The sequence below is a fragment of the Hemibagrus wyckioides genome, linkage group LG18 (genome assembly GCF_019097595.1).
Source record: "Hemibagrus wyckioides isolate EC202008001 linkage group LG18, SWU_Hwy_1.0, whole genome shotgun sequence".
Classification (NCBI taxonomy): domain Eukaryota; kingdom Metazoa; phylum Chordata; class Actinopteri; order Siluriformes; family Bagridae; genus Hemibagrus; species Hemibagrus wyckioides.
Window position 1 is genome coordinate 2,169,395 of NC_080727.1, and position 27,263 is coordinate 2,196,657.

Consider the following 27,263-nt stretch of genomic DNA (forward strand, 5'->3'; position numbering starts at 1 on the left):
CGTGATTACAACCAAGTTTTATTTTTGTCATGCCTGATAAAGCAACAGATGCTCCTTTTTGTTTGGAATGAAAAAGAAAAAACAAAAAACAGCAGCTTAGAGCCAAGATGGAAAATAAATAAATAAATAAAAACAATAAATATTAGATGACATCGAACGTTATAACCACAAAACTTGTCATTCAATTCTGGAGGCCAAATATCATCCAGGAAAAACACTGACGTACAAACGAAGGGAAGGAGGCAAAGCCTAGAAACAAACGTTTGTCTGGTTTGTTTGGAGCAGTGTGCCTCAGACACGTGACCCATGGTACGAATGAATCGTTTTTTATAAAACTTCAGATTATATTTGTGTGGCACGGTTTAGGAGAAATATATAGAACATTTGGAAAACCCTGTTTCTGACCCCAGTGTTAATACATGTGTGTGTGTGTGTGTGTGTGAGGTAAAAATGAATGGTGAAAAAGTACCACATTGGTCTCATCCTAATCTAACGAATCAAATTGAATACACAACAGAACAGTTTACAACGAGTTACAGTTGAAACACAAACACTACTATACTGTGTGTGTGTGTGTGTGTGTGTGTACACCCTGTTGAAAAAGTGTTCCATTTATAGCCTGGACACCTCTCAGAACCCTTCACAGTGTGATCACTTTCATTCATGTAATTTGTCGGATAAAAAGCCAAAGCAAAATATCGGCACCTTCGTATCATGGTCAGTGTTTGAAATCTCAGTATTTACAACAGAATGCTGCACATCTTTGACTGGCCACGCACTAAAGAAATAAATAGAAAGATATATGATGGTGTGAACGGCGTTAAAGGAAAATGCTCAGTTATTTCACTTGTAGAGGTCTGGAGAGGTTCCTTGAAAGTGCTGAGTTTCTGGAACGAGCGCTCGGTTTTGTACTGCTAAGAAACGTCTAAGAAATAAAAATAAATTGCGGAAATAAGTCAATTACAGATGTTTGTTTGGCCTCTACATTTGTTTTTATCTTCAGAATTAACAATACATTTTTTTCTACACACACACATTACCAAGAAAAACAGAAAAACAAGAGAAACAACAACAACAAGAAGAAAAAAACAAAAATCTTAGGTATTCCTCAGGGTTCAACATTGGGCCCAATTAAAATTGTTGTCAAAATGTGATATATTATGATATGTGATGTTTGTATTCATTTTAAATCTTAAAGCCCCGAAACAGACTTCTCAACACTTTTAAATTAAAACAATTTAGTGATGTGTGAGAACAAGAGCGTTTTTTATTAGTTTGAATAAGATGACCTGGTCATGTGTTATGCAAGTTCACATGTCACGTGTATACAGGGTTTTGCAGTAACCGCTACACACGTGGAAAGGGAAGAAAGCTGCCATTTGTCTGGTTCAGTAGTTTAGAGAAGTTTACATGTACACTGTGTTATTATTTTCTGCACATACAGCAGTTACGTGTGGTACGGCGGTTTCTGTAGAACCCTGAATAAACGCCACGTGTACACCGAGGACTCAACACAACGAGCATGCACTGCCTTTCAGTCCAGATTGTTAGCACCTCAGCGTCAAGTGTTTGTGTTTAGCTCTTTGTACCTCAGTCCGGATCGTGTTCTGCCTCCTGTCTCGAGTTCAGGTTCTTGGGTTCTAGTTTTCAGCATCTTTTTTATTTCATCAATGCCGAGTCTTAGTTCCTGACTTAGTTACTCAAATTATCTCATTTCCTCATGTTACTTTGTCATGGATACGACTTAATTATCTTATTATTCACATTACTTAATTATCTCGTTCCTTCATGTTCCTTCAGTGACCTAATTATCTCATTGTTTCATGTTACTAAGTAGCAGTACCTTAGTAATAGCCTTGACCTAATTATGTCAGTGATTTACTGTTACTAAATAATAGCTATGTCCTAATTATCTCATTGTCCTCTGTCACTAAGTAGTGTCCATGACCTAATTATCTCATTCTGTCGTGTTACTAAGTGGTGGCCATGTCCTAATTATCTCATTCTCTTGTGTTTACTGTAGTGGCCATGTCCTAATTATTTTATTATCTCATGTTCTAAGTAGGGACCATGTCCTCATTATCTCATTCTCTCCAGTTTCTACTGTAAGTAATAGCAATGGCCTAACTCATTCTCTTGCTGACCTAATTATCTAATTTCCCCAAATTATTCTCAGTTTTGAGTTAGTTATATCACTCCGTCATGTTACATGTTCATAGCGACTTCTTACTTGATCTTCTTAATGATGTCATTTCCTTATGCTGTCAAGTTATGGCTATAACTTCCTTTGTGTTACTAAATAGTGGCCATCTTTTATTTATCTCATCCTCTCACATAAGTTATTGCTACGATTAAATCATCTCACTCCTGTACTTTACAAATCCATGGTGACGACTCAATTATCTCATTTTCTTGCATTATTAAGCGATTTAATCATCTCAATCTTTTGCGTCTAAGCCACGGATAAAAGACAATTATCTCATTTCCTTTACTTTAGTAAATCATAGTTATGATTTAATTATCTCATTTCCTCTACTTTACTAAGCAATGGTGATGCCTTAATTATTTCATTTTCTTGCATTATTAACTAGTGATTTAATTATCTTGTTTTTTACATCACTAAGCCATGGATAAAAGATAATTATCTTGTTCCTTTACTTTACAAAGCAGTGGTTATGAATAAATTATCTCATTCTTCTGCATCACTAAGCCACGGATAAAATATAATTATCTCGTTTCCTTACTTTAGTAAGACATAGTTACGAGTTAATTATCTCATTTCCTTTACTTTACTAAGCAATGGTGGTTAATAAATTATCTCATTTTCCTGCACTATTAAGTGTTTTATTTATCTCGTTATTCTGCATCACTACGCCAAATTTAAAAGATAATTATCTCGTTCCTTTACTTTCGTACGAGTTAATGATCTCGTGTCCTTTCTTTTACTAAGTGGTGGTTATGAATGAATGATCACATTTCCTTGCTTTAGTAAGTAGAGGCCATGATTTATTTATAATTAGACAGGGCTATGAGATAATTATCTCATTCCCACACATTACAGGGTTTGCTGGCCACAAATTATTTTTAATTAAGTAGAGATGTCACCATCAGGGTCTGAAGAGACCTGTGAGTGTACTTCATGACAGTTATGTAAAATTCAGTGAAAGGAAAACACAGCTGAAAAAAAATGAACATTATTAGGAATCATAAACATCTCTAATCATTTGAACCATGGTTATAAGCAAACAAAAAAATGTGCGTTTCATTCCTTTATTAAAATGATTCGGTACACAGGTCAAATCAGACAAGTACAGGTACAAAACCAAAAATTCTATGATCCATTATTTTACTGTGTACTTCATGACATTTATTGAATAAGGCTTATCATTAACCTAGAACTGAAAAGAAAGAAAACAAAAAACATCAGGCGCGTGAGTAAAGGTTGAGGTTTCATTTACAATACATTATTTAGAAATGCAACAATTATATGTCAGGGTTCATTCTTTTTTCTTTATTTTCACAGGACAGGGAAGGAGATGAGATCTTTTTTTTTATCCAGATCTGGTGATTATGTGCATACTTAGACAAAGAGGTTAGAAGAAGGAAGAGACCCGACAAACCAGGCACCGCCAACGTACGACAACAGCTCGGAATTACCTGCAGTGTTCAGAAATGCCACAGAGCCGCCGCCTGTGCAACCTCGCCCCGAACCTGCCTCCACGCTCGCTTCACTGCTCTTGGAATTATTTTGGATAAATAAGAGGAAACTGCATTATTTCAAAGGCACTACCCGAATTCAGGCAAACGCATGCGTTCAGTAAATAAATCCCACTTCTTTCAGTTTAGGTAGTAAGGTCCGTTTGGGATTCCGTTCGGACGAGATGGAAAAGATGGATGTTCGGATGGACGTGCATCAGGAAGGATGAAATGAAACGATTTCGAATGGGAAGCTAAGAGGTATCGTCGACGCGCCGCTCGTTCCGGAGTACGAAAAGAAAAAGGACTTTTCCCTGAACATGCAACAGCCGCAAGAGGACCGATCCGAGGTGTCGAAGGTCAGGGGACAAGGTCAGACATGCAAAGCAGCGAGTAAGGTGGACCGAATCCGTGCATGCTTGTAGGGCACTCGACACGCTCGGAGGAAAACGTGAAGACGTGTAGATGCACCTGAACTGTGAAAAAAAAATCATAATGGAAAAACTAAGGATGGAGGTCAGGGCTGCCAGGTGCACATTTCCTACACGTATCTCTTCCCTGTAATATTTGTGATAAATCTACAACAGAAATGATTCTTAAACCTGTAAAACTAGCCGTCACTGGTGGAAAAACTACAGTCCTGGCAACCCCGATGGACTTGTGACTTGTTCCCTTGCAATGGCTTCCTGCAGAACACAAGGACACACACGCGAGCGCTAAATACGCCAGCGTACACACGTTCCGTTTCCCTCGCAGCTTCCAGCAGATTTCTCGGATTTTCTTACACGGTATACAAATATACTGGGTTATGCTCATATTCAGCGTTTTATTTATTTATTTAGTTAGTTTTACCTCTGGTCATGCAAGAAGACTACAGGCAAAGGGCAACTAAAGGTGAAAGCGGTGATGTGGCAAGGTGCGCAAGACAACTCCCGATACTGGCCGTCAGTCCCATTCGTGCCTTGCAGCTGTACAGAATTACATATTTACAAGAGATTCCGGGGTTATTTTTTATGTTCACACCCGAGGGAAAAAAACAGAAAATCGTCTTCGGGTCAAAGTCGGCTGGTTAAAGAGGTTCGGCGCAAACGAATCCGTGGTATAACGGGGGAAAATGATATTTATATTTATATTTATATATATATTTATATATTGGAGTAGCGAGAAACACAAAAGCCCACCTTGCCACATGGACTGAAGGAGCACAGAAAGCTTGCGGTTTACTCGGGATCATCCAGGGTCACGGAATAACGCACACTTCACAGAGATGCCTCGGTAAGCATTACATTATTATAATTATTATTATTATCATCATTTTTTCCATATGAAGGGAGAATAAAGCAAAGCAACTAGTGAGGGATTCATAAACATACACATACATCGTTTTATTTTTTTTTCTTTGTTCCATTTTGCTTTGAAGAATAATGCAGGCTTTATGACTGACAGGAAATTCCTGTGAAGTTATTCCTAAATTTATCGTTAAATCGAATCCGATCTGCGGATTACAATGAGAATATCGGAGCTTCTTTTTGCAGAGAGAGTAGTGGATCGGATAGGTGTCAGATAGGTGGGTTTTTTCTCTTTTTCGCGAATCATTCGGATCACCTCCTAAAGAAGGCGGGGTTGCGCAGGCAGGCGGTTAGTCACCTGCAGCAGCCGAGCGGCCCGGCCGAGGTCTCCAGGCTGCTGTCCGTGTCGGAGGCCAGGGTCTGGTCGGTGCTCATGGACGAGATGTCGTTGACGGACGAGGACGGTGGGAGGCTTTCGCTGCTGTTCACGGCTGCACCTGTGCTACGGGGAAGGAGCGGAGAGGAGGAAATGGTTATAACGAAAATAGTGGACGGAAGGGAAGGACAGACTCGTGTCACATGTCTTCGTCGTGCATCGAGATTTACGACATTATCAGATCGTGGTCTCTCGTGTCAAAAGTGTTGACGAGAACGATCTAGAAAGACGAGTGTGCTAATAATATTATTTAGTTTTCCTTTTGGATAATTAGCATGTCAGCTGCGTCTTTTCCCTCTGCTAATACAGCGCACTCTGCCCTCTGCCACATACATGAGACTACAGAAGCCCATGATTGGTCAGTTTCACTGTGACTGACAGAAGGGGGGGGGGAGGGTGGTAAGGAGAGGAGAGAGGGTGAAAGGGAGAGAGAGAGAGAGAGAGAGAGAGAGAGAGAAGGAGGGAGGAAGGGTGGGAAGGAGAGGAGAGGAGAGGAGAGAGGGTGAAAGAGAGAAAGAAAGAGGAAGAGTAAGACAGAGAGAGAGAGAGAGAGAGAGAGAGAGAGAGGGAGGGAGGGAGGAAGGGTGGGAAGGAGAGGAGAGGAGAGAGGGTGAAAGAGAAAGAAAGAGTGAGAGGAAGGGAGAGTAAGAGAGAGAGAGCGAGAGAGAGAGAGAGAGAGAGAGAGAGAGAGAGAGTAGGAGGGAGGAATGGTGGGAAGGAGAGGAGAGGAGAGAGGGTGAAAGAAAGAAAGAGAGAGAGAAGGAGGGAGGGAGGAAGGGTGGGAAGGAGAGGAGAGGAGAGAGGGTGAAAGAGAGAAAGAAAGAAAGAGAGGGAGAGTAAGGGGGGTGGGTTAGGAGAGGAGAGGAGAGAGGGTGAAAGAGAGAAAGAAAGAGTGAGAGGAAGGGACAGTAAGAGAGAGAGACAGAGAGAGAGTAGGAGGGAGGAAGGGTGGGAAGGAGAGGAGAGAGGGTGAAAGAGAGAAAGAAAGAGAGAGAGGCAGCACTGCAGGAGAGAGAGAGGGAGAGAAAGAGAGAGAGAGAGAGAGAGAGAGAGAGAGAGACAGTAAGCCCCTCCCACTCACAGTGAACAGCCAATCATTTGCTCATTTGGTCTCCAGCTGTGGCGTTGTTGGGACTCGATCTTTGCAATAGTTCAAATAAACCATTTTTTATGTTTTATTTATCTGAGAATCCACATTTTTCCCCTCAAATGCCGGAATGTTCTCCGAGGCCTCACAATATTTTCATACAATAACTGTCACAGTGTAAGAGTCAGTGATGTGATGAACGACTGAAACACGACAACAAATGATAAAACAGAGACGAGTGCAACAGACTCGGTAACGATGAAGGACAAACCGCCGAACTCTGAGAGTCGTGACTGCTCAATAAAATAAAAAAAGTCCTGGAGATGTTCGGATTCTGTTATCTGCTATGGATCTGATCAGGTCAGTGAATCAGTGAATCAGTGAATCAAATGATTTGATTCAGCTCACCTGTAAGAGTCGACTCTTCAACTCTTAAACGGATTCTTGCTAATTTAATGTAAATACAAAGTGAGATATTTTTGGAAAAGGTAAATTTTTAAAGTAAATGATGACTTTTTACCACAGAGGAACACACTATTTGTTTAAGAAACTATATTTATTTGATTCAGTGACTAAAACCTAACGCAACAAATGAACTGAATCAATCTTCCTGTTCATTTTTTGATTAAATGACACTGCAGGTATAATGCTACTGCTTATTTCTGAGGCTGTCAGTTCTCAGAGCTAATCCGAAGCGCCTCGCTCTCCACTCTTGCTAAATCGGGTCGGACCGGATCGGACCGGATCGGCTCAAAACGTGAATTTGTGAGACGCCGATGAGACGCAGAGACACTAGATGGAGCTGATGCACTGTGAGATAAACACCAGCCCTGCCTCCTCACCACCGGTCTGCTCTCAAAACAGCAAGAGAGCTTCAGGACAGGAAATAAATGGGACAGGAAATGGGTCAGAAAATCAGCGATGGCGAAATGTCCACTCTGCAAGATTTTAAGAGAGAGTCAGTGTTCTGGCTGATTGTGTTTAAAAATATTCATTAAATCCTACATTTTGCCAACGTCAAAGGCGAAAAGACGATCGATTACATGAATATGATTAGATTTCTGTAATTAATGAGATAATAACATGCTAATAGAGTCGAAATAGTGAGATATTAAATGAGAATATAAATAAATAAAAATAAAAAATAAAAAAAAATAATGAGATAAATGGACAAAATAATTAGATACTAAATCAGAAAAGCCAAAAGCAATTAAATAACAATTAAAGAAGTAATGATAGACAAAAGAATGAAGAAAGGAAAAGAAATCTAAGAAAAAAAGAAAGAAGGAAGGAAAATTAAAATAAAAAAAAAATAAAAAAAAAACCAAACAAACAAACAAACAAACAAACAAATAAATAAATAAATAGATAAATAATCTAAATACGGAAATATATGAGATAATATTAAATAACAGGTCAAACTAATGAGATAATAAGTCTAAATAATGAGATATCATCATCAAATAATTTATTTATTTATTAAAATAGAAAGATGAAGTGTAGAAATCAACAGGAGGAGAAAGATAGCTGTTTTTTTTTTTTAAATGACCCGGTCAGTGGAGCAGTGAGTCCAGTTTCATCCTGAACAGTGCAGTGAAATACAGCCATGCTAAAGCTGTCCAGCTGCAATGCGTCTGCTCGCCTCAGCACAAGCTCCATCCATCTGCTTAATTAAAGGAGGGGGAGAGTGGGAGAGTGAGAGTAAGACAGGGAGTGAGAGAGGGAGTGAGATGGGGAGCAGGAGAGGGAGTGAGACAGAGAGTGAGATAAGGAGCAAGAGAGGGAGGAAGACAGGCAGTGAGACAGACAATGAGGCAGACAGTGAGACAGGGAAAGACAGAGGGAGTGAAACAGGAAGTAAGAAATGGGGCAAGTCAGGGAGTGAGACAGGGAGCAAGAGAGGGAGTGAGACAGGAAGCGAGACAGTGAGTGAGACAGGAAGCAAGATATGGCGAGAGACAGGGAGCAAGAGAGGAAGTGAGACAGGGAGCAAATAATGGAGTTAGACAGGGAGCAAGAGAGGGAGAGAGACAGGAAGCAAGAGAGGGAGTGAGACAGAGCAAGAGAGGGAGTGAGACAGGAAGAAAATGAGGAAGTTAGACAGGGAGCAAGAGAGGGAGTGAGACAGGGAGCAAATGAGGGAGTTAGAAAGGGAGTGGAACAGGGAGCAAGAGAGGGAGAGAGACAGGGAGCAAGAGAGGGAGAGAGACAGGGAGCAAGAGAGGGAGAGAGACAGGGAGCAAGAGAGGGAGAGAGACAGGGAGCAAGAGAGGGAGAGAGACATGGAGCAAGAGAGGGAGTGAGACAAAGAGAAAGAGAGGGAGTGAGACAAAGAGCAAGAGAGGGGGTGAGACAGGGAGCAAGAGAGGGAGAGAGACAGGGAGCAAGAGAGGGAGAGAGACAGGGAGCAAGAGAGGGAGAGAGACAGGGAGCAAGAGAGGGAGAGAGACAGGGAGAAGGAGAGGGAGTGAGATAGAGAGCAAGAGAGGGAGTGAGACAGGGAGAAGGAGAGGGAGTGAGACAGAGAGCAAGAGAGGGAGTGAGACAGGAAGCAAGAGAGAGAGTGAGACAGGAAGCAAGAGAGGGAGAGAGACAGGGAGCAAGAGAGAGAGTGAGACAGGGAGCAAGAGAGGGAGTGAGACAGGGAGCAAGAGAGGGAGTGAGACAGGAAGTGAGACAGATGCTGAGATCCATGCAGAGACGTGAGGATTTTAAGAACACTGAGCTTCCACACGCTCACACGGCCTCCATGTCCCTGACAGAGAGAAATCCTGAGAGCTCAGCGGTGGGAATGAGGACGGATACGAGGTTCATCTGAGCTACACAATGACTCTCTCTCTCTCTCTCTCTCTCTCTCTCCTGCAGCGCTGCAGCCATCTGGACAGCAGCCAAGAAATAATGCACTCGACTACAATAAAACTCCGCCCTCCTCGGGCCATGAGAGAAACCGCAGGCTCAGAGAGCATCAGGAAATAAAATGTGCATGAAATTAAACATGAAATAAAATGAAATAGATTTCTGTTTTTAGAATCCAAACTAAAACAAAATAACTAATTAAAATTATGTTTAAAAAATGTATCAAATAATGAAGAACGGATAACGAAGAAGCTAATATGAACATAAATAATAAATTAATATTATAGAATGAATTGAAGTAGTTAATTGAATGCCGGGTGCCAATATTTACAGTCACTAACCTCAGAGTTTATAAGAAAATGTAACGCAACATCAATGTAATTTTACACGGAACAAGAGAATTATCATCTTCGTCTTGGTGTGTGTGTGTGTGTGTGTGTGTGTGTGTGGGTCCATGTAGTCACAGAAACACAAAACATTCACAACGATATTAAAAAAAACCTCATTTCGACATTGACATCAAATGTAAAGACATGTTTGGAGTCAGAAGTTTGTTTGTTTGTTTGTTTGTTTGTTTGTTTGTTTAATTTACTCTAAATGTAGGGTTTACAAAATTCTGTGTAAGTCTGTCTCACAGTAAATACTTTCAAAAACATCTAGCGAGACGCTGTACTGTTACAATGGCGGCCATCTGTCATTTTTTTTGTCTCCGCCCTTCCAGGCTCCGCCTCTCACAATTCAGTATGAGAAATCTTAACGTTAAAAAAATGATATAGTTTCACCAAATATCAAAATATATTTAGATGGAAAATCGAGTGTGAAGCAAATGAGGAAATGTCTTACTAGTTATCTGACAATCCAAGATGGCCGCCTGCATAACAATCCAGCAACCGGCTATGAGGTGAAAGTTTTATTTATTTTATTTTCATTCGTGGTTTATGTAGGACATGAAGTTCTCATATGTCCCAAAAACCACATGGCTGAAGACTGACAGCTTGGAGGAGAAGATGACAAGATGACATATTGGGTCCATTTTTAGCTCTATTAGCTCTAAAAGCAACAAGTAAAATTAATAAATAAATTCCCTACAACATTCCTTTAAAGAAATACAAAAAAGAACTTGGAGAAAAACACATGATCATGACATGCTGAGGAAAAATATTTTCTCTAGAAATGTAAGATCGAATGCCGTCGCCGCATCAAATCCCGCCCATTTTATAGTTGACTAGTTTCCAGATCCTGCAGCGTTTTATTCCTTTTACACCACACAAATGACTTACAAAGAATGGTGTATTTTTTATCCATTTAAAGTTACATAACATCGCGCTGTACAAACACATAGATGTAAATCTGCACCACTGATTTTTAGCTTGACCGGATTACAGAAATGACCGAACTCCTTATCAACCAATCAGAGCGGAGAACTGGACAGAGGAGATGTAAAGTGCGACTGCAGGACCTCAGTGTTGTTGATGAAGCATTAATCAAACCTTTACATCACTCTAAACAGCATTAGATCTTTTATTTCATAGAAAACGATAACACTGGTCAGTTGGGATGTTATTTTCTGGTCATCTGACATGCTCCAGATAGACGGAACGACGTGACCCGGCCCCCTGAATGCGGAAAAAAACACGAGACTAAAAATAATTTGTTTTTGTTTATTTATATTTAATTTAATGAAAAGATCCAATCATCAGGTTTAATCTGAGCGCAGGAAACTGGGCCGGTCGTCGTGTGCCGTCCTGTCGTGTCATGCGATCCACGGATGGAGGGATGGACAGGATGGAGGGATGATTAAGAGGAGGAGGAGCGTGAGAAGCAGCACTTACAGAGAGCTTAGGCTATGCAGTGAGAGTACCTGAAGGAGAAGGCTGTCCCTTCACCACGCCGTTCTTCGTTCGCTCCTCAAAGTTCATCACTTCTTTATAGATCAGCTCTGTGTGTGTGTGAGAGAGAGAGAGAGAGAGAGAGAGAAGGAGAAAGAGAAACAAAAAATACATTTAACCACCACAGCCTTACTGCAAATAGTATTGTTTATTACAATTTATTTAGTGAGACACACACACACAATTCTCATACATATACACACACACAGACTTTCACACACAGACATACACCCCCCCACACACACACACACACACACATACATATATACCACACAGACCTAGACACACCATACACACATACACACACACACATACACACACTGCTGGTAAAAGGACATCAGTCGGAGGTTTATCTCAAAGTGTGATTATTATATTAGATTATTTTATATTAATATTGTTATGTTATTTCTAGCCCTCAATATTTTTTTAAAGAAATTCCAAAAAAGATTGCTTTCAGTCATGGCGTGAGTGTGTGAAGTGTGTGTGTGTGTGAAGCGTGTGAAGTGTGTGTGTGTGTGAAGTGTGTGTGTTTGTTCACGTGTCTGTCTCACACACTAACACTCATATTGACGGACTCTTATTATGTAGCTCCTCTCTAGCGCTGTAATGAAAATGCTGGGATTTAATCCCTGAGGTAAAATTCCCGCGTGTTTATCCCGAGGGATTAGAGTATCCGAGCCCGATCCGAAGGGATTAGCGCTTTACCTTTCCACTCTTCGATGGAGTGTTCTCTCTCATCCAGCTGCTTGTCGTAGATCTGAGGAGGAGGCTGGAGGGAAGAGAAGAAGAGACGGACGAGACGCAGAGGTCATTTGAAGTGGAGAGGAATGGGGCGGAGCTTAAATTCAACTTCTTTAAGCGACATCATTGCTTCCTATGCTTCGGTGCACTGCTTAGCAAAACATAATGGATTTAATCTGATTGCTAATCAGCTTTAGTTATTATAGTTAGCGAGCTAGTTAGCTATTAACTCGTTAGCACACAATAAAACAGTCGAGCCAATGCTAGCAAACTTGAGCCGTGCTTTCAGTTACAGAGCAAAACAGTGTACCTAGCATCACTTTGCTTACTAGCAAACGCCACTAGCTTCTTCTAGAGAGATAATAAGACGAGATCGTCCACATAAACAGCTAGCGCAGTGATGCGTTGGATAACTGAGATGTTAATGTTAATGCTAATGTTGCTAGAGTGTGGAATGAAAATCCAGTATTTTATGCTAAGCAGTTGTAAACACTAAGCAGTTGAGTTTCTATATGCTGTTGTTTTAGGCTTTTCATTTTTAGCACTGTAGTAACCATTAGGTTAGCAGGCAGAAAAAAATGACAGAATATTACCACAAATTCCTAAGAACCGCTTCTGTATAATATGTTTTTTAACCAGCTAAACAGCCATAGCTCCGCCCACTTTTATATTAGTGGTACAGAAGACTGAGACTTATGATGTCACAGGTTCACCTAACGTTGTGACAAAACGAAGGTAACGGCTACCAGAGGCAGGTACGGCTTACACGTGTTCTTTGTCCTTATCTGATGCTGTAGCGTGTGTGTGGTAAGTGATGTGTTTGGAACTGGGGTTTATGGTGAATGTTGGTGTTTGATGGTGAATGTTGGTGTTTAATGGTGTATGTTGGTGTTTGATGGTGTATGTTGGTGTGTGATGGTGTATGTTGGTGTTTTATGGTGTTTGGTGGTGTATGTTGGTGTTTGGTGGTGTATGTTGGTGTTTGATGGTATATGTTGGTGTTTAATGGTGTATGTTGGTGTTTGATGGTGTATGTTGGTGTTTTATGGTGTTTGGTGGTGTATGTTGGTGTTTGGTGGTGTATGTTGGTCTTTGGTGGTGTATGTTGGTGTTAGGTGGTGCATGTTGGTGTTAGGTGGTGTTTGGTGGTGTATGTTGGTGTTTGGTGGTGTATGTTGGTGTTTGGTGGTGTATGTTGGTGTTTAATGGTGTATGTTGGTGTTTGGTGGTGTATGTTGGTGTTTGGTGGTGTATGTTGGTGTTTGGTGGTGTATGTTGGTGTTTGGTGGTGTATGTTGGTGTTTAATGGTGTATGTTGGTGTTTGGTGGTGTATGTTGGTGTTTGGTGGTGTTTGGTGGTGTATGTTGGTGTTTGGTGGTGTATGTTGGTGTTTGGTGGTGTATGTTGGTGTTTAATGGTGTATGTTGGTGTTTGGTGGTGTATGTTGGTGTTTGGTGGTGTATGTTGGTGTTTAATGGTGTATGTTGGTGTTTGGTGGTGTATGTGGGTGTTTGGTGGTGTATGTTGGTGTTTAATGGTGTATGTTGGTGTTTGGTGGTGTATGTTGGTGTTTGGTGGTGTATGTTGGTGTTAGGTGGTGCATGTTGGTGTTAGGTGGTGTATGTTGGTGTTTGGTAGTGTATGTTGGTGTTTGGTGGTGTATGTTGGTGTTAGGTGGTGCATGTTGGTGTTAGGTGGTGTATGTTGGTGTTTGATGGTGTATGTTGGTGTATGTTGGTGTTTTATGGTGTTTGATGGTGTATGTTGGTGTATGTTGGTGTATGTTGGTGTTTAATGGTGTATGTTGGTGTTTAATGGTGTATGTTGGTGTTTTATGGTGTATGTTGGTGTTTGGTGGTGTATGGTGGTGTATGTTGGTGTGTGATGGTGTATGTTGGTGTTTTATGGTGTTTTATGGTGTTAGGTGGTGTATGTTGGTGTTTGGTGGTGTATGTTGGTGTTTGGTGGTGTATGTTGGTCTTTGGTGGTGTATGTTGGTGTTAGGTGGTGCATGTTGGTGTTAGGTGGTGTATGTTGGTGTTTAATGGTGTATGTTGGTGTTTTATGGTGTTTGGTGGTGTTTTATGGTGTTTGGTGGTGTATGTTGGTGTTTGATGGTGTATGTTGGTGTTTGATGGTGTATGTTGGTGTTTGGTGGTGTATGTTGGTGTGTTTGATGGTGTATGTTGGTGTTTGATGGTGTATGTTGGTGTTTGATGATGTATGTTGGTGTTTGGTGGTGAATGTTGGTGTTTAATGGTGTAACTGAGAGCTAATGTTGCTAGAGTGTGGAATGAAAATCCAGTATTTTATGCTAAGCAGTTGTAAACACTAAGCAGTTGAGTTTCTATATGCTGTTGTTTTAGGCTTTTCATTTTTAGCACTGTAGTAACCATTAGGTTAGCAGGCAGAAAAAAATGACAGAATATTACCACAAATTCCTAAGAACCGCTTCTGTATAATATGTTTTTTAACCAGCTAAACAGCCATAGCTCCGCCCACTTTTATATTAGTGGTACAGAAGACTGAGACTTATGATGTCACAGGTTCACCTAACGTTGTGACAAAACGAAGGTAACGGCTACCAGAGGCAGGTACGGCTTACACGTGTTCTTTGTCCTTATCTGATGCTGTAGAGTGTGTGTGGTAAGTGATGTGTTTGGAACTGGGGTTTATGGTGAATGTTGGTGTTTGATGGTGAATGTTGGTGTTTGATGGTGAATGTTGGTGTTTGATGGTGAATGTTGGTGTTTGGTGGTGTATGTTGGTGTTTGATGGTGAATGTTGGTGTTTGGTGGTGTATGTTGGTGTTTGGTGGTGTATGTTGGTGTTTGGTGGTGTATGTTGGTGTTTAATGGTGTATGTTGGTGTTTGGTGGTGTATGTTGGTGTTTGGTGGTGTATGTTGGTGTTTAATGGTGTATGTTGGTGTTTGGTGGTGTATGTTGGTGTTAGGTGGTGCATGTTGGTGTTAGGTGGTGTTTGGTGGTGTATGTTGGTGTTTGGTGGTGTATGTTGGTGTTTGGTGGTGTATGTTGGTGTTTAATGGTGTATGTTGGTGTTTGGTGGTGTATGTTGGTGTTTGGTGGTGTATGTTGGTGTTTGGTGGTGTATGTTGGTGTTTGGTGGTGTATGTTGGTGTTTAATGCTGTATGTTGGTGTTTGGTGGTGTATGTTGGTGTTTGGTGGTGTATGTTGGTGTTAGGTGGTGTTTGGTGGTGTATGTTGGTGTTTGGTGGTGTATGTTGGTGTTTGGTGGTGTATGTTGGTGTTTAATGGTGTATGTTGGTGTTTGGTGGTGTATGTTGGTGTTTGGTGGTGTATGTTGGTGTTTTATGGTGTATGTTGGTGTTTGGTGGTGTATGTGGGTGTTTGGTGGTGTATGTTGGTGTTTAATGGTGTATGTTGGTGTTTGGTGGTGTATGTTGGTGTATGTTGGTGTTAGGTGGTGCATGTTGGTGTTAGGTGGTGCATGTTGGTGTTAGGTGGTGTATGTTGGTGTATGTTGGTGTTTTATGGTGTTTGGTGGTGTATGTTGGTGTTTTATGGTGTTTGGTGGTGTATGTTGGTGTTTAATGGTGTATGTTGGTGTTTAATGGTGTATGTTGGTGTTTTATGGTGTTTGGTGGTGTATGTTGGTGTTTGATGGTGTATGTTGGTGTTTTATGGTGTTTGATGGTGTTTGATGGTGTATGTTGGTGTTTTATGGTGTTTGATGGTGTATGTTGGTGTTTAATGGTGTATGTTGGTGTTTAATGGTGTATGTTGGTGTTTGGTGGTGTATGGTGGTGTATGATGGTGTATGTTGGTGTTTAATGGTGTATGTTGGTGTTTTATGGTGTATGTTGGTGTTTGGTGGTGTATGTTGGTGTTTAATGGTGTATGTTGGTGTTTTATGGTGTTTGGTGGTGTATGTTGGTGTTTGATGGTGTATGTTGGTGTTTTATGGTGTTTGATGGTGTATGTTGGTGTTTGATGGTGTATGTTGGTGTTTTATGGTGTTTGATGGTGTATGTTGGTGTATGTTGGTGTTTAATGGTGTATGTTGGTGTTTTATGGTGTATGTTGGTGTTTGGTGGTGTATGGTGGTGTATGATGGTGTATGTTGGTGTTTTATGGTGTTTGGTGGTGTTTTATGGTGTATGTTGGTGTTTGGTGGTGTATGTTGGTGTGTTTGATGGTGTATGTTGGTGTTTGATGGTGTATGTTGGTGTTTGATGATGTATGTTGGTGTTTGGTGGTGAATGTTGGTGTTTAATGGTGTAACTGAGAGCTAATGTTGCTAGAGTGTGGAATGAAAATCCAGTATTTTATGCTAAGCAGTTGTAAACACTAAGCAGTTGAGTTTCTATATGCTGTTGTTTTAGGCTTTTCATTTTTAGCACTGTAGTAACCATTAGGTTAGCAGGCAGAAAAAAATGACAGAATATTACCACAAATTCCTAAGAACCGCTTCTGTATAATATGTTTTTTAACCAGCTAAACAGCCATAGCTCCGCCCACTTTTATATTAGTGGTACAGAAGACTGAGACTTATGATGTCACAGGTTCACCTAACATTGTGACAAAACGAAGGTAACGGCTACCAGAGGCAGGTACGGCTTACACGTGTTCTTTGTCCTTATCTGATGCTGTAGAGTGTGTGTGGTAAGTGATGTGTTTGGAACTGGGGTTTGTGTTGTGTGAGTGTTTGATGGTGAATGTTGGTGTTTGATGGTGAATGTTGGTGTTTGGTGGTGTATGTTGGTGTTTGGTGGTGTATGTTGGTGTTTGGTGGTGTATGTTGGTGTTTAATGGTGCATGTTGGTGTTTGATTGTGTATGTTGGTGTTTGATGGTGTATGTTGGTGTTTTATGGTGTTTGGTGGTGTATGTTGGTGTTTGATGGTGTATGTTGGTGTGTGATGGTGTATGTTGGTGTGTGATGGTGTTTGGTGGTGTATGTTGGTGTGTTTGATGGTATATGTTGGTGTTTGATGGTGTATTTTGGTGTTTAATGGTGTATGTTGGTGTTTGGTGGTGTATGTTGGTGTGTGATGGTGTATGTTGGTGTTTGATGGTGTATGTTGGTGTTTGATGGTGTATGTTGGTGTTTAATGGTGTATGTTGGTGTTTTATGGTGTATGTTGGTGTTTGGTGGTGTTTGATGGTGTATGTTGGTGTTAGGTGGTGAATGTTGGTGTTTGGTGGTGTATGTTGGTGTTTAATGGTGTATGTTGGTGTTTTATGGTGTATGCTGGTGTTTGGTGGTGTTTGATGGTGTATGTTGGTGTTAGGTGGTGAATGTTGGTGTTTGGTGGTGTATGTTGGTGTTTGGTGGTGAATGTTGGTGTTTAATGGTGTATGTTGGTGTTTTATGGTGTATGTTGGTGTTTGGTGGTGTATGTTGGTGTTAGGTGGTGAATGTTGGTGTTTGGTGGTGTATGTTGGTGTTTGGTGGTGTATGTTGGTGTTTGGTGGTGAATGTTGGTGTTTGATGGTGTATGTTGGTGTGTGATGGTGTATGTTGATGTGTGATGGTGTATGTTGGTGTTTGGTGGTGTGTGATGGTGTATGTTGGTGTGTGATGGTGTATGTTGGTGTTTGATGGTGTATGTTGGTGTTTGATGGTGTATGTTGGTGTGTGATGGTGTATGTTGGTGTTTGATGGTGTATGTTGGTGTTTGATGGTGTATGTTGGTGTTTAATGGTGTATGTTGGTGTTTTATGGTGTATGTTGGTGTTTGGTGGTGTTTGATGGTGTATGTTGGTGTTAGGTGGTGAATGTTGGTGTTTGGTGGTGTATGTTGGTGTTTAATGGTGTATGTTGGTGTTTTATGGTGTATGCTGGTGTTTGGTGGTGTTTGATGGTGTATGTTGGTGTTAGGTGGTGAATGTTGGTGTTTGGTGGTGTATGTTGGTGTTTGGTGGTGAATGTTGGTGTTTAATGGTGTATGTTGGTGTTTTATGGTGTATGTTGGTGTTTGGTGGTGTATGTTGGTGTTAGGTGGTGAATGTTGGTGTTTGGTGGTGTATGTTGGTGTTTGGTGGTGTATGTTGGTGTTTGGTGGTGAATGTTGGTGTTTGGTGGTGTATGTTGGTGTTTGGTGGTGTATGTTGGTGTTTGGTGGTGAATGTTGGTGTTTGATGGTGAATGTTGGTCTAGATGGTGAATGTTGGTGTTAGATGGTGATTGTTGGTGTGTTTGATGGTGAATGTTGGTATTTGGTGGTTTAAGTCTGTTGGAGAGAAATGGTACTTGAAGAAATGCTGATGTTTCTTCAAGATTCTTGATGGTCAGAAAGAATACCATAGTTTTACGTAGAATTGTCGTGTTTGATAGTGCAGGGTGGTGTTTTCTTTGAGAATACTGGTTTAAATGGAGCTTGGTGGGTATTTTAGATTCTTGGTGTTGCTTGAAGTATTTACAGAGTTTCATTATGTTTATGGTCGAATGTTGGTCTAGATGGTGAATGTTGGTCTAGATGGTGAATGTTGGTGTTTGATGGTGAATGTTGGTCTAGATGGTGAATGTTGGTCTAGATGGTGAATGTTGGTGTTTGATGGTGAATGTTGGTCTAGATGGTGAATGTTGGTCTAGATGGTGAATGTTGGTGTTTGATGGTGAATGTTGGTGTTTGATGGTGAATGTTGGTCTAGATGGTGAATGTTGGTCTAGATGGTGAATGTTGGTGTTTGATGGTGAATGTTGGTGTTTGATGGTGAATGTTGGTGTGTTTGATGGTGAATGTTGGTGTTTGATGGTGAATGTTCTTGTTTGATGGTGAATGTTGGTGTTGATGGTGAATGTTGGTGTGTTTGATGGTGAATGTTGGTTTTGGTGGTGAATGTTTTGGTGGTGGTGAAGTCTGTTGGAGAGAAATGGTACTTGAAGAAATGCTGATGTTTCTTCAAGATTCTTGATGGTGAGAAAGAATACCATAGTTTTACATAGAATTTGCATGTTTGATAGTGCAGGGTGGTGTTTTCTTGGAGAATACTGGTTTAAATGGAGCTTGGTGGGTATTTTAGATTCTTGGTGTTGCTTGAAGTATTTACAGAGTTTGATGGTGTTTATGGTTGATGGTGAATGCTGTGGTTAGATGATGGATGTTGGTGTTTGACGGTGAATGTTGGTTTCTAATCATGAATTATGGTGAATGATAGTGTCGAAAAGAAGAATTGGTGTTTGTTGGAGGGAACTAGCTTCGGTTTGATAGTGAATCCGATTTTGATTATAAATGTTGAAGGAATTCTGGAGTTGGGAAGATGAATGCTGGTGTTCAGGAGTCTTAAATCGATGACCTGAACAGCAAAGGTATGAGAAAAAAAACAACAACACATTGGTCAGTCTGGTAAGAGTGACCTCGGTTAAACTGCTTCACATGAACGAACTGTCAATGGTTTCTTGTTTCTCAGTCGCTACGCATTATACTGTACATCCATGGTCACCATGGCAACCATGGCTCTTCAGGGACGACGTGAAAAGGGAGGTACATACATCCCAAAGAGGCAGAATATGGCTTCTTAAGACATTTGCTATTTGCTCTTTGACACTATTATTTTTTTGCCCATGTTTAAATGTCTGTACAAATCTGTTGGAGGTGAGAGAGGATTGTGGGTGCAGAGCGTATTCTTGGACCAAAAATTTTATTTACCATGGATATCTGAAGATCTTTGGCCTTCATCAGTGAAAGTGATGTGACAGTGGAGAAGGGGAGAGAAGAGTCAAACAGATGAGTTAAATTTTGTTAGATTTCTATATATTAACTGTATGTTCATTAAAGTGATGGCACATGATGATGATAAATAAGAGCGGAGTTCACGCGACAAGGTGACCATTCGTACTCTTAGGGCAGTGCAACAGTGACAAGTTACGAGACATTTAAAAAACGAGAAATGTCTGGCTCTGGTGGTTTCAGAGCCGCTCTCCATCTCCACTTTCCCAGCTGGGATTCAGTGAAGCTCACTTTCACTGTGGCTTTGGATTATAGACAAAATAAATATCTATTAAAGCAACTTCTGCTACGTTTCTATTAGCGAACTTTTGCTAGCACTAATGGGTGAGCTTATGGGGAAGTTTTCCTTCTTAAAATACAGCTAGATATATATATATATTTTATTGGTGATCCTGGCATGTGTATCAGTAGGTGGGTTTATGTAAAATCATCCCACTCAGTTCTCTCTTTAGGCCATCGGGTCAAATAACTGAGCTACGCATGACTCCAGGTTCGCTGATCGATAACGCTGAGTGGTACTCACCGCCTCCACCTCAGACGGATCGTACCACACGTTGATGTAGGGGTGCTGCAGAGCCTCATCCACCGATATCCGCTTCGCAGGATCGATGATCAGCATTTTAGAAAGAAGATCTCTGGCCTGACTCGCTGCAGAGAGAGAGAGAGACTGAGATGTTAATATTAGCGTGCACACACATCTCCCACACTCAGGATGGATATATTTTAGGAAGTGTCCTCCATTTTATTTTAGACTTTTCTCCTGATACAATCTAATATAAGTCACATGTATGGTTCTACAGTTTTCAGTAACAATGGCAACCAGGATGAAGTCAAACAAATCTGATTTTCTTCCTTAATGTGGCAGGTCTTTGTAAACTTTTCCAATCAGACTTTCATACGTGGCCCTAGATCGGATACGTATCTGATATGTGGAATCGACTCTTTTTGTGAATCGACTCCTTCGATGTGAATAGAAAGCAGGATACATGGTTTTATACACAACATGTATTATAAATAAACGTTTTATTATGAATGTCTGAAAAATGAAGCAATGTAGTTTTGAGTCAAATTGCTGCCATGAAGAAACAGTATGACGTGAATCATTTTAAAATACATATTTGACTCAGTACCAATGCACCAACATGGGAATCATCCCTCACTATTTAATGTGTAAGAGGTGTTTGCCTTCAGTATTTTATTGTGTTATAAAAGTAATTAGTGTTAGTGGTCCTTCATCACACAAGAGCTCATAGAAACGAGTGTTTTACTCCCACAGACAGTAAACACAGCAGATTGACACACACACACCACACACACAGACACACACACACACACACATGTACCTTTAAGTTTGTTGTGCTCGGAGTCTGCAGGGAACAAGCAGTCAGGGAACAGCTTAGGGAAAGTGAGGCCGGCGTATTTAGGTCGGTTCTCTACGTAGTTCCTCACTGTGGGCTGGAGCTTCTTCATGAACTCGGGTGATGGCGTGCCGAGCTGCTCAATCACCTTATTCCACTGATCAATGTCTGAGCAGGACCACAGTTAGGGAAAAAACGCCAAACAAAAACAAGGAAAAAAGCCCCAAACATCAACCCATTACAAGCAGCACTAATCATGTACATGTACCATTGGGCCCTTGAGCAAGGCCCTTAACTCCACCTGCTCCAGGAGTGCCCTTTCATGGCTGACCCTGCGCTCAGACCCCAACCCCCAGTGATGGGATATTTCTTGTGCAGTAATGTGTATGTGACAAATAAAAGACAACTTAAACTCAAACTTTACTGAATTTTGATCCATACATTAATCAGCTGAAGCACCTGAAAGTTATTGTTCAGCATGATCTAACAAACCCACACTTCCTGACCCCCAGCCAGATTCCAGATGCCCCCTTTGAGATGTCATCTCTCTAGTGTACCCTAGGTCTGTCCTGTCTGTCTCTTTCTCTGGGAGGTGGTGAGTCTACAACATGGCTACCTGTGGCCACTTTGGGTTGAACATCACAGAGTACAAAACGGCTATATGACCCAGGCACCAGGCATCTGTCTGTGTATATTACCTCCTGGTCTAGGTCAAAGGGTGGTTCTGGGTAACCCAGATTAGAGTAGGGTACACTTTTTTGGACCTAATCTATTGCAATTACACAAAGGGAGATTATTTACTGTCCAGTGTCACCCAGATGAGGATGAAGTTCCATTCTGATCCTGGTTCCTCTAAAGGTTTCTTCTTCATATCATCTCAGGGAGTTTTTCCTCACCACCATTGTCTCAGTCTTCTCATTATATATATATATATATTATCTTTATATTTTTTATTTTATGTTTCTATATTTCTGTAAAGCTGCTTTGAGATAATGTCCATTGAAATGCCCAACTGACAACGTCCAATAAATTGAATTGAACAGAACTAATTAATCAGACCTCTGACCTCAGCTTCTGGTGATAGACCCCTGAAGTTCACCCCAATACATAAACTCCTTGATCAACAAAAATGATATGAATATCCAAAGCCTGAGAGACTTTATGGTGTTAAGTGACTGTCCTTTTGACATCAAAACCTTCTAGCATTCCATACAGGAACATATTCCATACCACTGCTCCATGTTCATGTAAACACAAAACAATTCTCTGCTCAAATATTCTTTAATGTATCCTCAAAAACACATTCCCTCCAGAATTCCAGACCCCACGTGAACATTTTTTCCATCACCTTGTGGTCACCAGGTCGTATAAACGGGTGGATGAATGGCCAGTACTGACGCTGTAGCAGTGGTAGATGCCATGTGGCATAAACTGAGCTGAAGGAAGCGTTCTGTAAGATTTATCCTGGGCTTCATCTGCATTGCTAATTTCTTTGGCTCTTATAGAGAGACCTTTTGTCGAGTTTCTGCTCCGACAGTCATTCAGCATCCTCCAGGACTTTCAATTCAGAGCAGAGGGGGAAGGGGGGTGAGGGAGGCAAGAGGGAAGGAGGAGGTAGATAAGGTGGGGGGGCAGAGGGGGTAAATACAGGGTGAGAGAAGAAGAAGTAAAGGAAAGGGAGAGAAAGAGAATGAGGGTTTAAATGCAGAGAGAGAGAGAGAGAGAGAGAGAGGGAGGGTAAATACAGAGTGAGAGTAGAAAGGGTAAAAGAGAGAAATAGAGAGAGAGAATAAGGGGGTAAATACAGAGCGACAGAAGGAGAGGTAAAAGGAGAGAGAGAGAGAGAGAGAGAGAGAGAGAGAGATTAAGGGTGAAATCCTCCACCTGACATTGCTGCTGTTAAATGGCGGATTTTTGGCAAGGTGTGACAAACATGTCTGCTTAAAGTGTGTGTGTGTGTGTGTGTGTGTGTATGAGAGCATGTGGATGCCTAGCAACAGAAGGACAGAATATACGTTGCTAAGAAGAACAGCGTGGCTGCAGGGAGCTCGGTTCCCCTTGGGGAGTCACATGACAGTGTTTTTTATCTTGGTTTCCCATGATCCCACAGATGACACGGGCATCCGAGAATACATTACCTCATCCTGCCGGAACGCTCCCTCCCTCCCTTTCTCTCTCCCTCTCTCTCTCCCGCTCCTGCTCTCTCTCTCTCTCTTTCTCTCTCTCTCCACCCATCACAGTCTTGTAGAATTCATGAAAGCAGCATCACATCCTCTCACATGATGGCTGTATGACTGAAATGCTAAGCTGCTAATCATCATTGTTTAATAAACAAATGTCCTTTGTGATTAAATTCGAACAGAACGAAATCCTGTCTTCATTTTAAACTTTAGACACTTTAGCAATATTACACTTGCTATCAATTGATCTAACCAATGCTAAGATAGATAGCGTCACTGATAATGCTAATATAACAGACGCTAGTACTAATAGTTCCAATGCTAGCTATAGTCAGAGCTTATTGTTAAATGCTAGCTAGTGATACCATGAGGTTCAGTTGTACATGTTAGCCTGTGAGGAAACAAGAGTATCAGTATACTGAAAGTTAGCTCCTATCTCTATGTAATTGAAGGTGAGGTAGAGTCAGCTAGTTAAACATACACAGCTACACTATGTTGGCAAAAGTTTTGGGACATCTGCCTTTACATGCACATGAATGTAATATGGAAGGCTTTCCACAAGGTTTAGGAGTGTGTTTATGGGAATTTTTGACCATTCCTCTAGAAGCACATTTGTGAGGTCAGACACTGATGTTGGATGAGAAGGTCTGTCTCACAGTCTCCACTCTAATTCATCCCAAAGGTGTTCTATGGGGTTGAGGTCAGGACTCTGTGCAGGCCAGTCAAGTTCCTCCACACCAAACTCACTCATCCATGTCTTTATGGAGCTTGCTTTGGTCACTGGTGTACAGTCATGTTGGAACAGGAAGGGGTCATCCCCAAACTGTTCCCACAAAGAGCATGAAATTGTCCAAAATGTCTTGGTATGAAGCTGAAGCATTAAGAGTTCCTTTCACTGGAACTAAGGGGCCGAGCCCAACCCCTGAAAAACAACACCTGAACTCAGTGATTTGGAGGGGTGTCCCAATACTCTCGGCAATATAGTGTAGCTATGTTTTATAGCAAGTTGAAGTAGCTATGTGCTTACGGCTAAATCATAAATATTTAGGAAGCTTTAGCCAGGAAGCTAGCTAAACATTAGGTACAGAAGCTAAACAGATGACAGTAATGGCGTCTAAAGGATACGATCAGTGCCGGGGAACAGCACGCTCCCTCTTATCAACTCTCCAAAGATACAGCCTACAGACCACATGTCCACTACAGCGCACACACACACACACACACACACACACACACATACACACACACACATACACACATACACATTGACTAGCATGCTCGTCAGAAAGACGACGAGCTGAGCAGATATGGAGCCTTCTGACTGAAAGTGACTGCAGATCACACACCTCCTCTGCCTACTGAGATCAACAGCACTGAACCCGCATTTTCACCAGAAAGCGAAAAGTCAGACATGTCTCATCACACACACACACACACACACACACACAAATGCCGATACTGTAAATAAAAAATATTTCTTCAGAATGAGATATTGAGAGACTTTCAGCAGTGTTTGTGCATGTGTCTGTCTGTCTGTCTGTCTGTCTGTCTCTCTCTCTCTCACACACACACACAGAAAATGAGAAGAAGAATGAGATGATGAGAGACTCTCAGGAATGTGTGTGAGAGTGAGAGAAACCACACACACACACACAATTAATCCCACATTATGTCGTATTGCCTCTACAATTACCTAATCACGCAGGACCCTAATTAACACATTCCACCCAGCAGCAGGCTGCGACACACAAGCAAGCTGCTGAGAAGGAAAAAATAAACAGCCGAATCAGTCAGAGAGTGAGAGAGAGGCCCGGATTTAATCCACTCTCAGGAAATCATAAACACAGACAAGTGTGAAAATTCTCTCAGAAAAGATCCTCCGAGGAGAAACTCCGGTCCGGAGAAGGTCAGGGTGAAGATGTGAAACCAAAAAAACACACAATGTGGATCATGATGAATATACACCAATCAGGCATAACATTATGACCACCTGCCTAATATTGTGTTGGTCCCCCTTTTGCTGCCAAAACAGCCCTGACCCGTCGAGGCATGGACTCCACTAGATCACCCCACAAGAGCTGCAGTTTTGGAGATGCTCTGATCCAGTGGTCTAGCCATCACAATTTGTCCCTTCGTCAAACTCAAAGCTCAAATCCTTACGCTTGTCCATTTTTCCTGCTTCTAACATCAACTTTGAGGACAAAATGTTGACTTGCTGCCTGATATATCCCACCCACTAACAGGTGCCATGATGAGGAGATCATCAGTGTTATTCACTTCACCGGTCACTGCTCACAGTGTTATGGCTGACCGGTGTAGATATAAAGATATATGTATGTTCTAGAATGTTTTAAACATCTTGTACTTTCCTACCACACACACACACACACACACCCACAGTTAATGATTTATTAATGAATATCATGTAACTCCACAGGAGTGGATACAGTGAGGTTTACACAACTCTTGAGTGTGTGTGTATGTGTGTGTGTGTGTGTGTGAGAGGTTGTCTTGGTTGATGAGTAAAACACTTCATGCTACGCTCACACATCCAGCGAGGAGCAGCGACAAAGCTAGTGGAGATTGCTTCTTCTTAATTCTTAATGAGAGCTGTGACTTCCTGTGATATGAGCCTCACAAAGTGACTAGAAATGGGTGTGGCCATATCAGCGATATGCAAATACGGAGCGACTCTGCGCAGCGACATCCTGCTTCTGCTTCGTCTCCTATCATACGCCGCTACGGCTCCATCGTCTTCATCCAGGACGTTGCTGTTTTAGCTACCCGCCAAGCAGCGTTGTTACCATGACAACCAGTAGTCACTGTATGTGTGAGACGTAGCAGTGGACTAAAGCGAGCCCGGAGTTAACTTGGCACTAAATGAGTCAGCGTTTATCAGTTAGTTAGTTGTGTGTGTGTGTGTGTGTGTGTGTATATGTGTGTGAGAGAGTGGCGAGGCAGAGTTAGAGGCACTAATACACGTGTATAAACACGCGACACTCACTCTGATAAAGCAACTTAAATGCGTTCGTGCGAATGTTCACCTTTTAGTAAAAGGAGCTATCTGGAATTAGCTAAAGTTAGCAATCCATCAACCAACAGCTAGAACAATACTCACCTGACTCTCCTCCACTTCAGAAAATAATAGTTTTTTCTCTAGCTAGCTGTCTGTAGCTCAAAAACCCAGAACCAGCGCGTTCAGCTATGCTAGGATGGACAGAAAGATGTGTTAGCCGTTTTAAAGGAGGCAGTAATCATCCAGCGGAGCTTAGCTTCATGCAAATAAATATGTAAATAATAAACTAGACTATAATGATATAAAATTAATAACCGATAATTATTCCAAAATGTAAATGTTATATAGCTCTGTGGTGGCGGTTAACGATATCTCTGGAACTTTCTAGCAAGATCGAGGAAGCTGACAAGTTTACACGGCTAATTAGCTTGAAAATAACTTAGCAATATACTTAGTTATTAAAATAATTTTACAGCTGTTTAGTTTTCCCAGAAATATGATCCGTTTGGTTGAATAACGTTTATTTGGTTCCATTTATATGTATTTGCTAGATCTGGCTAAATTGGAAGAAAACTAAGCTGTTAGCATTCTAACAGGAAGTTGATTATATTGCAATAACTGCACATCCTGGAGAGTTTTTTTGTTTAGGTTTTTAATTAACAACTTTCACACTTTATTTTTTATTTTATCTGTTTAGAGTTACATGTAATGTTGTGAAGTCATTTCCTGTTCTTGATATTTATTAGGCTTTAAGAAGCTAGTCATGTTACTAATGCTGAAAGATCGCTCTATTCCGGTTTAGCATACAGCTAAACATTTCATTACATCAGCGTTCCGTATCACATCCATATACTTTAGAACAATAATGATTTGTTTGTTTGTTTGTTTGTTTGATTGTAAGGATACAGTCTCGGCCAGGGAAGAGGATTTTGTGGCGCACCATTTCACCCATAATGCAACCGACTGACCAAATATCCACTGCAGGCATGGAAGCAGGA

At 41.2% G+C, this 27,263-nt stretch overlaps 1 protein-coding gene across 9 annotated transcripts in view; it reads right to left on the reverse strand.

Moving 5' to 3' along the window:
- mapk10 (mitogen-activated protein kinase 10) overlaps positions 1-27,263 on the reverse strand; it is a 64,801-nt gene continuing 37,538 nt past the window's right edge. For 3 of the 9 annotated variants that reach the window (XM_058414739.1, XM_058414744.1, XM_058414743.1), the window contains exons 8-14: positions 27,172-27,243; positions 21,055-21,237; positions 20,235-20,359; positions 19,631-19,654; positions 11,959-12,022; positions 11,226-11,303; positions 1-5,482 (exon numbers count right to left, since the gene is read on the reverse strand). In XM_058414739.1, coding sequence (XP_058270722.1) covers positions 5,340-5,482; positions 11,226-11,303; positions 11,959-12,022; positions 19,631-19,654; positions 20,235-20,359; positions 21,055-21,237; positions 27,172-27,243 — 689 coding nt within the window. In that variant the 3' untranslated portion in view covers positions 1-5,339. Of the gene's footprint in view, positions 5,488-11,196; positions 11,304-11,958; positions 12,023-19,630; positions 19,655-20,234; positions 20,360-21,054; positions 21,238-24,374; positions 24,447-27,171; positions 27,244-27,263 lie in introns of all 9 variants that reach the window. The other 6 variants (XM_058414740.1, XM_058414745.1, XM_058414746.1 and 3 more) reach the window with 6 other exon arrangements.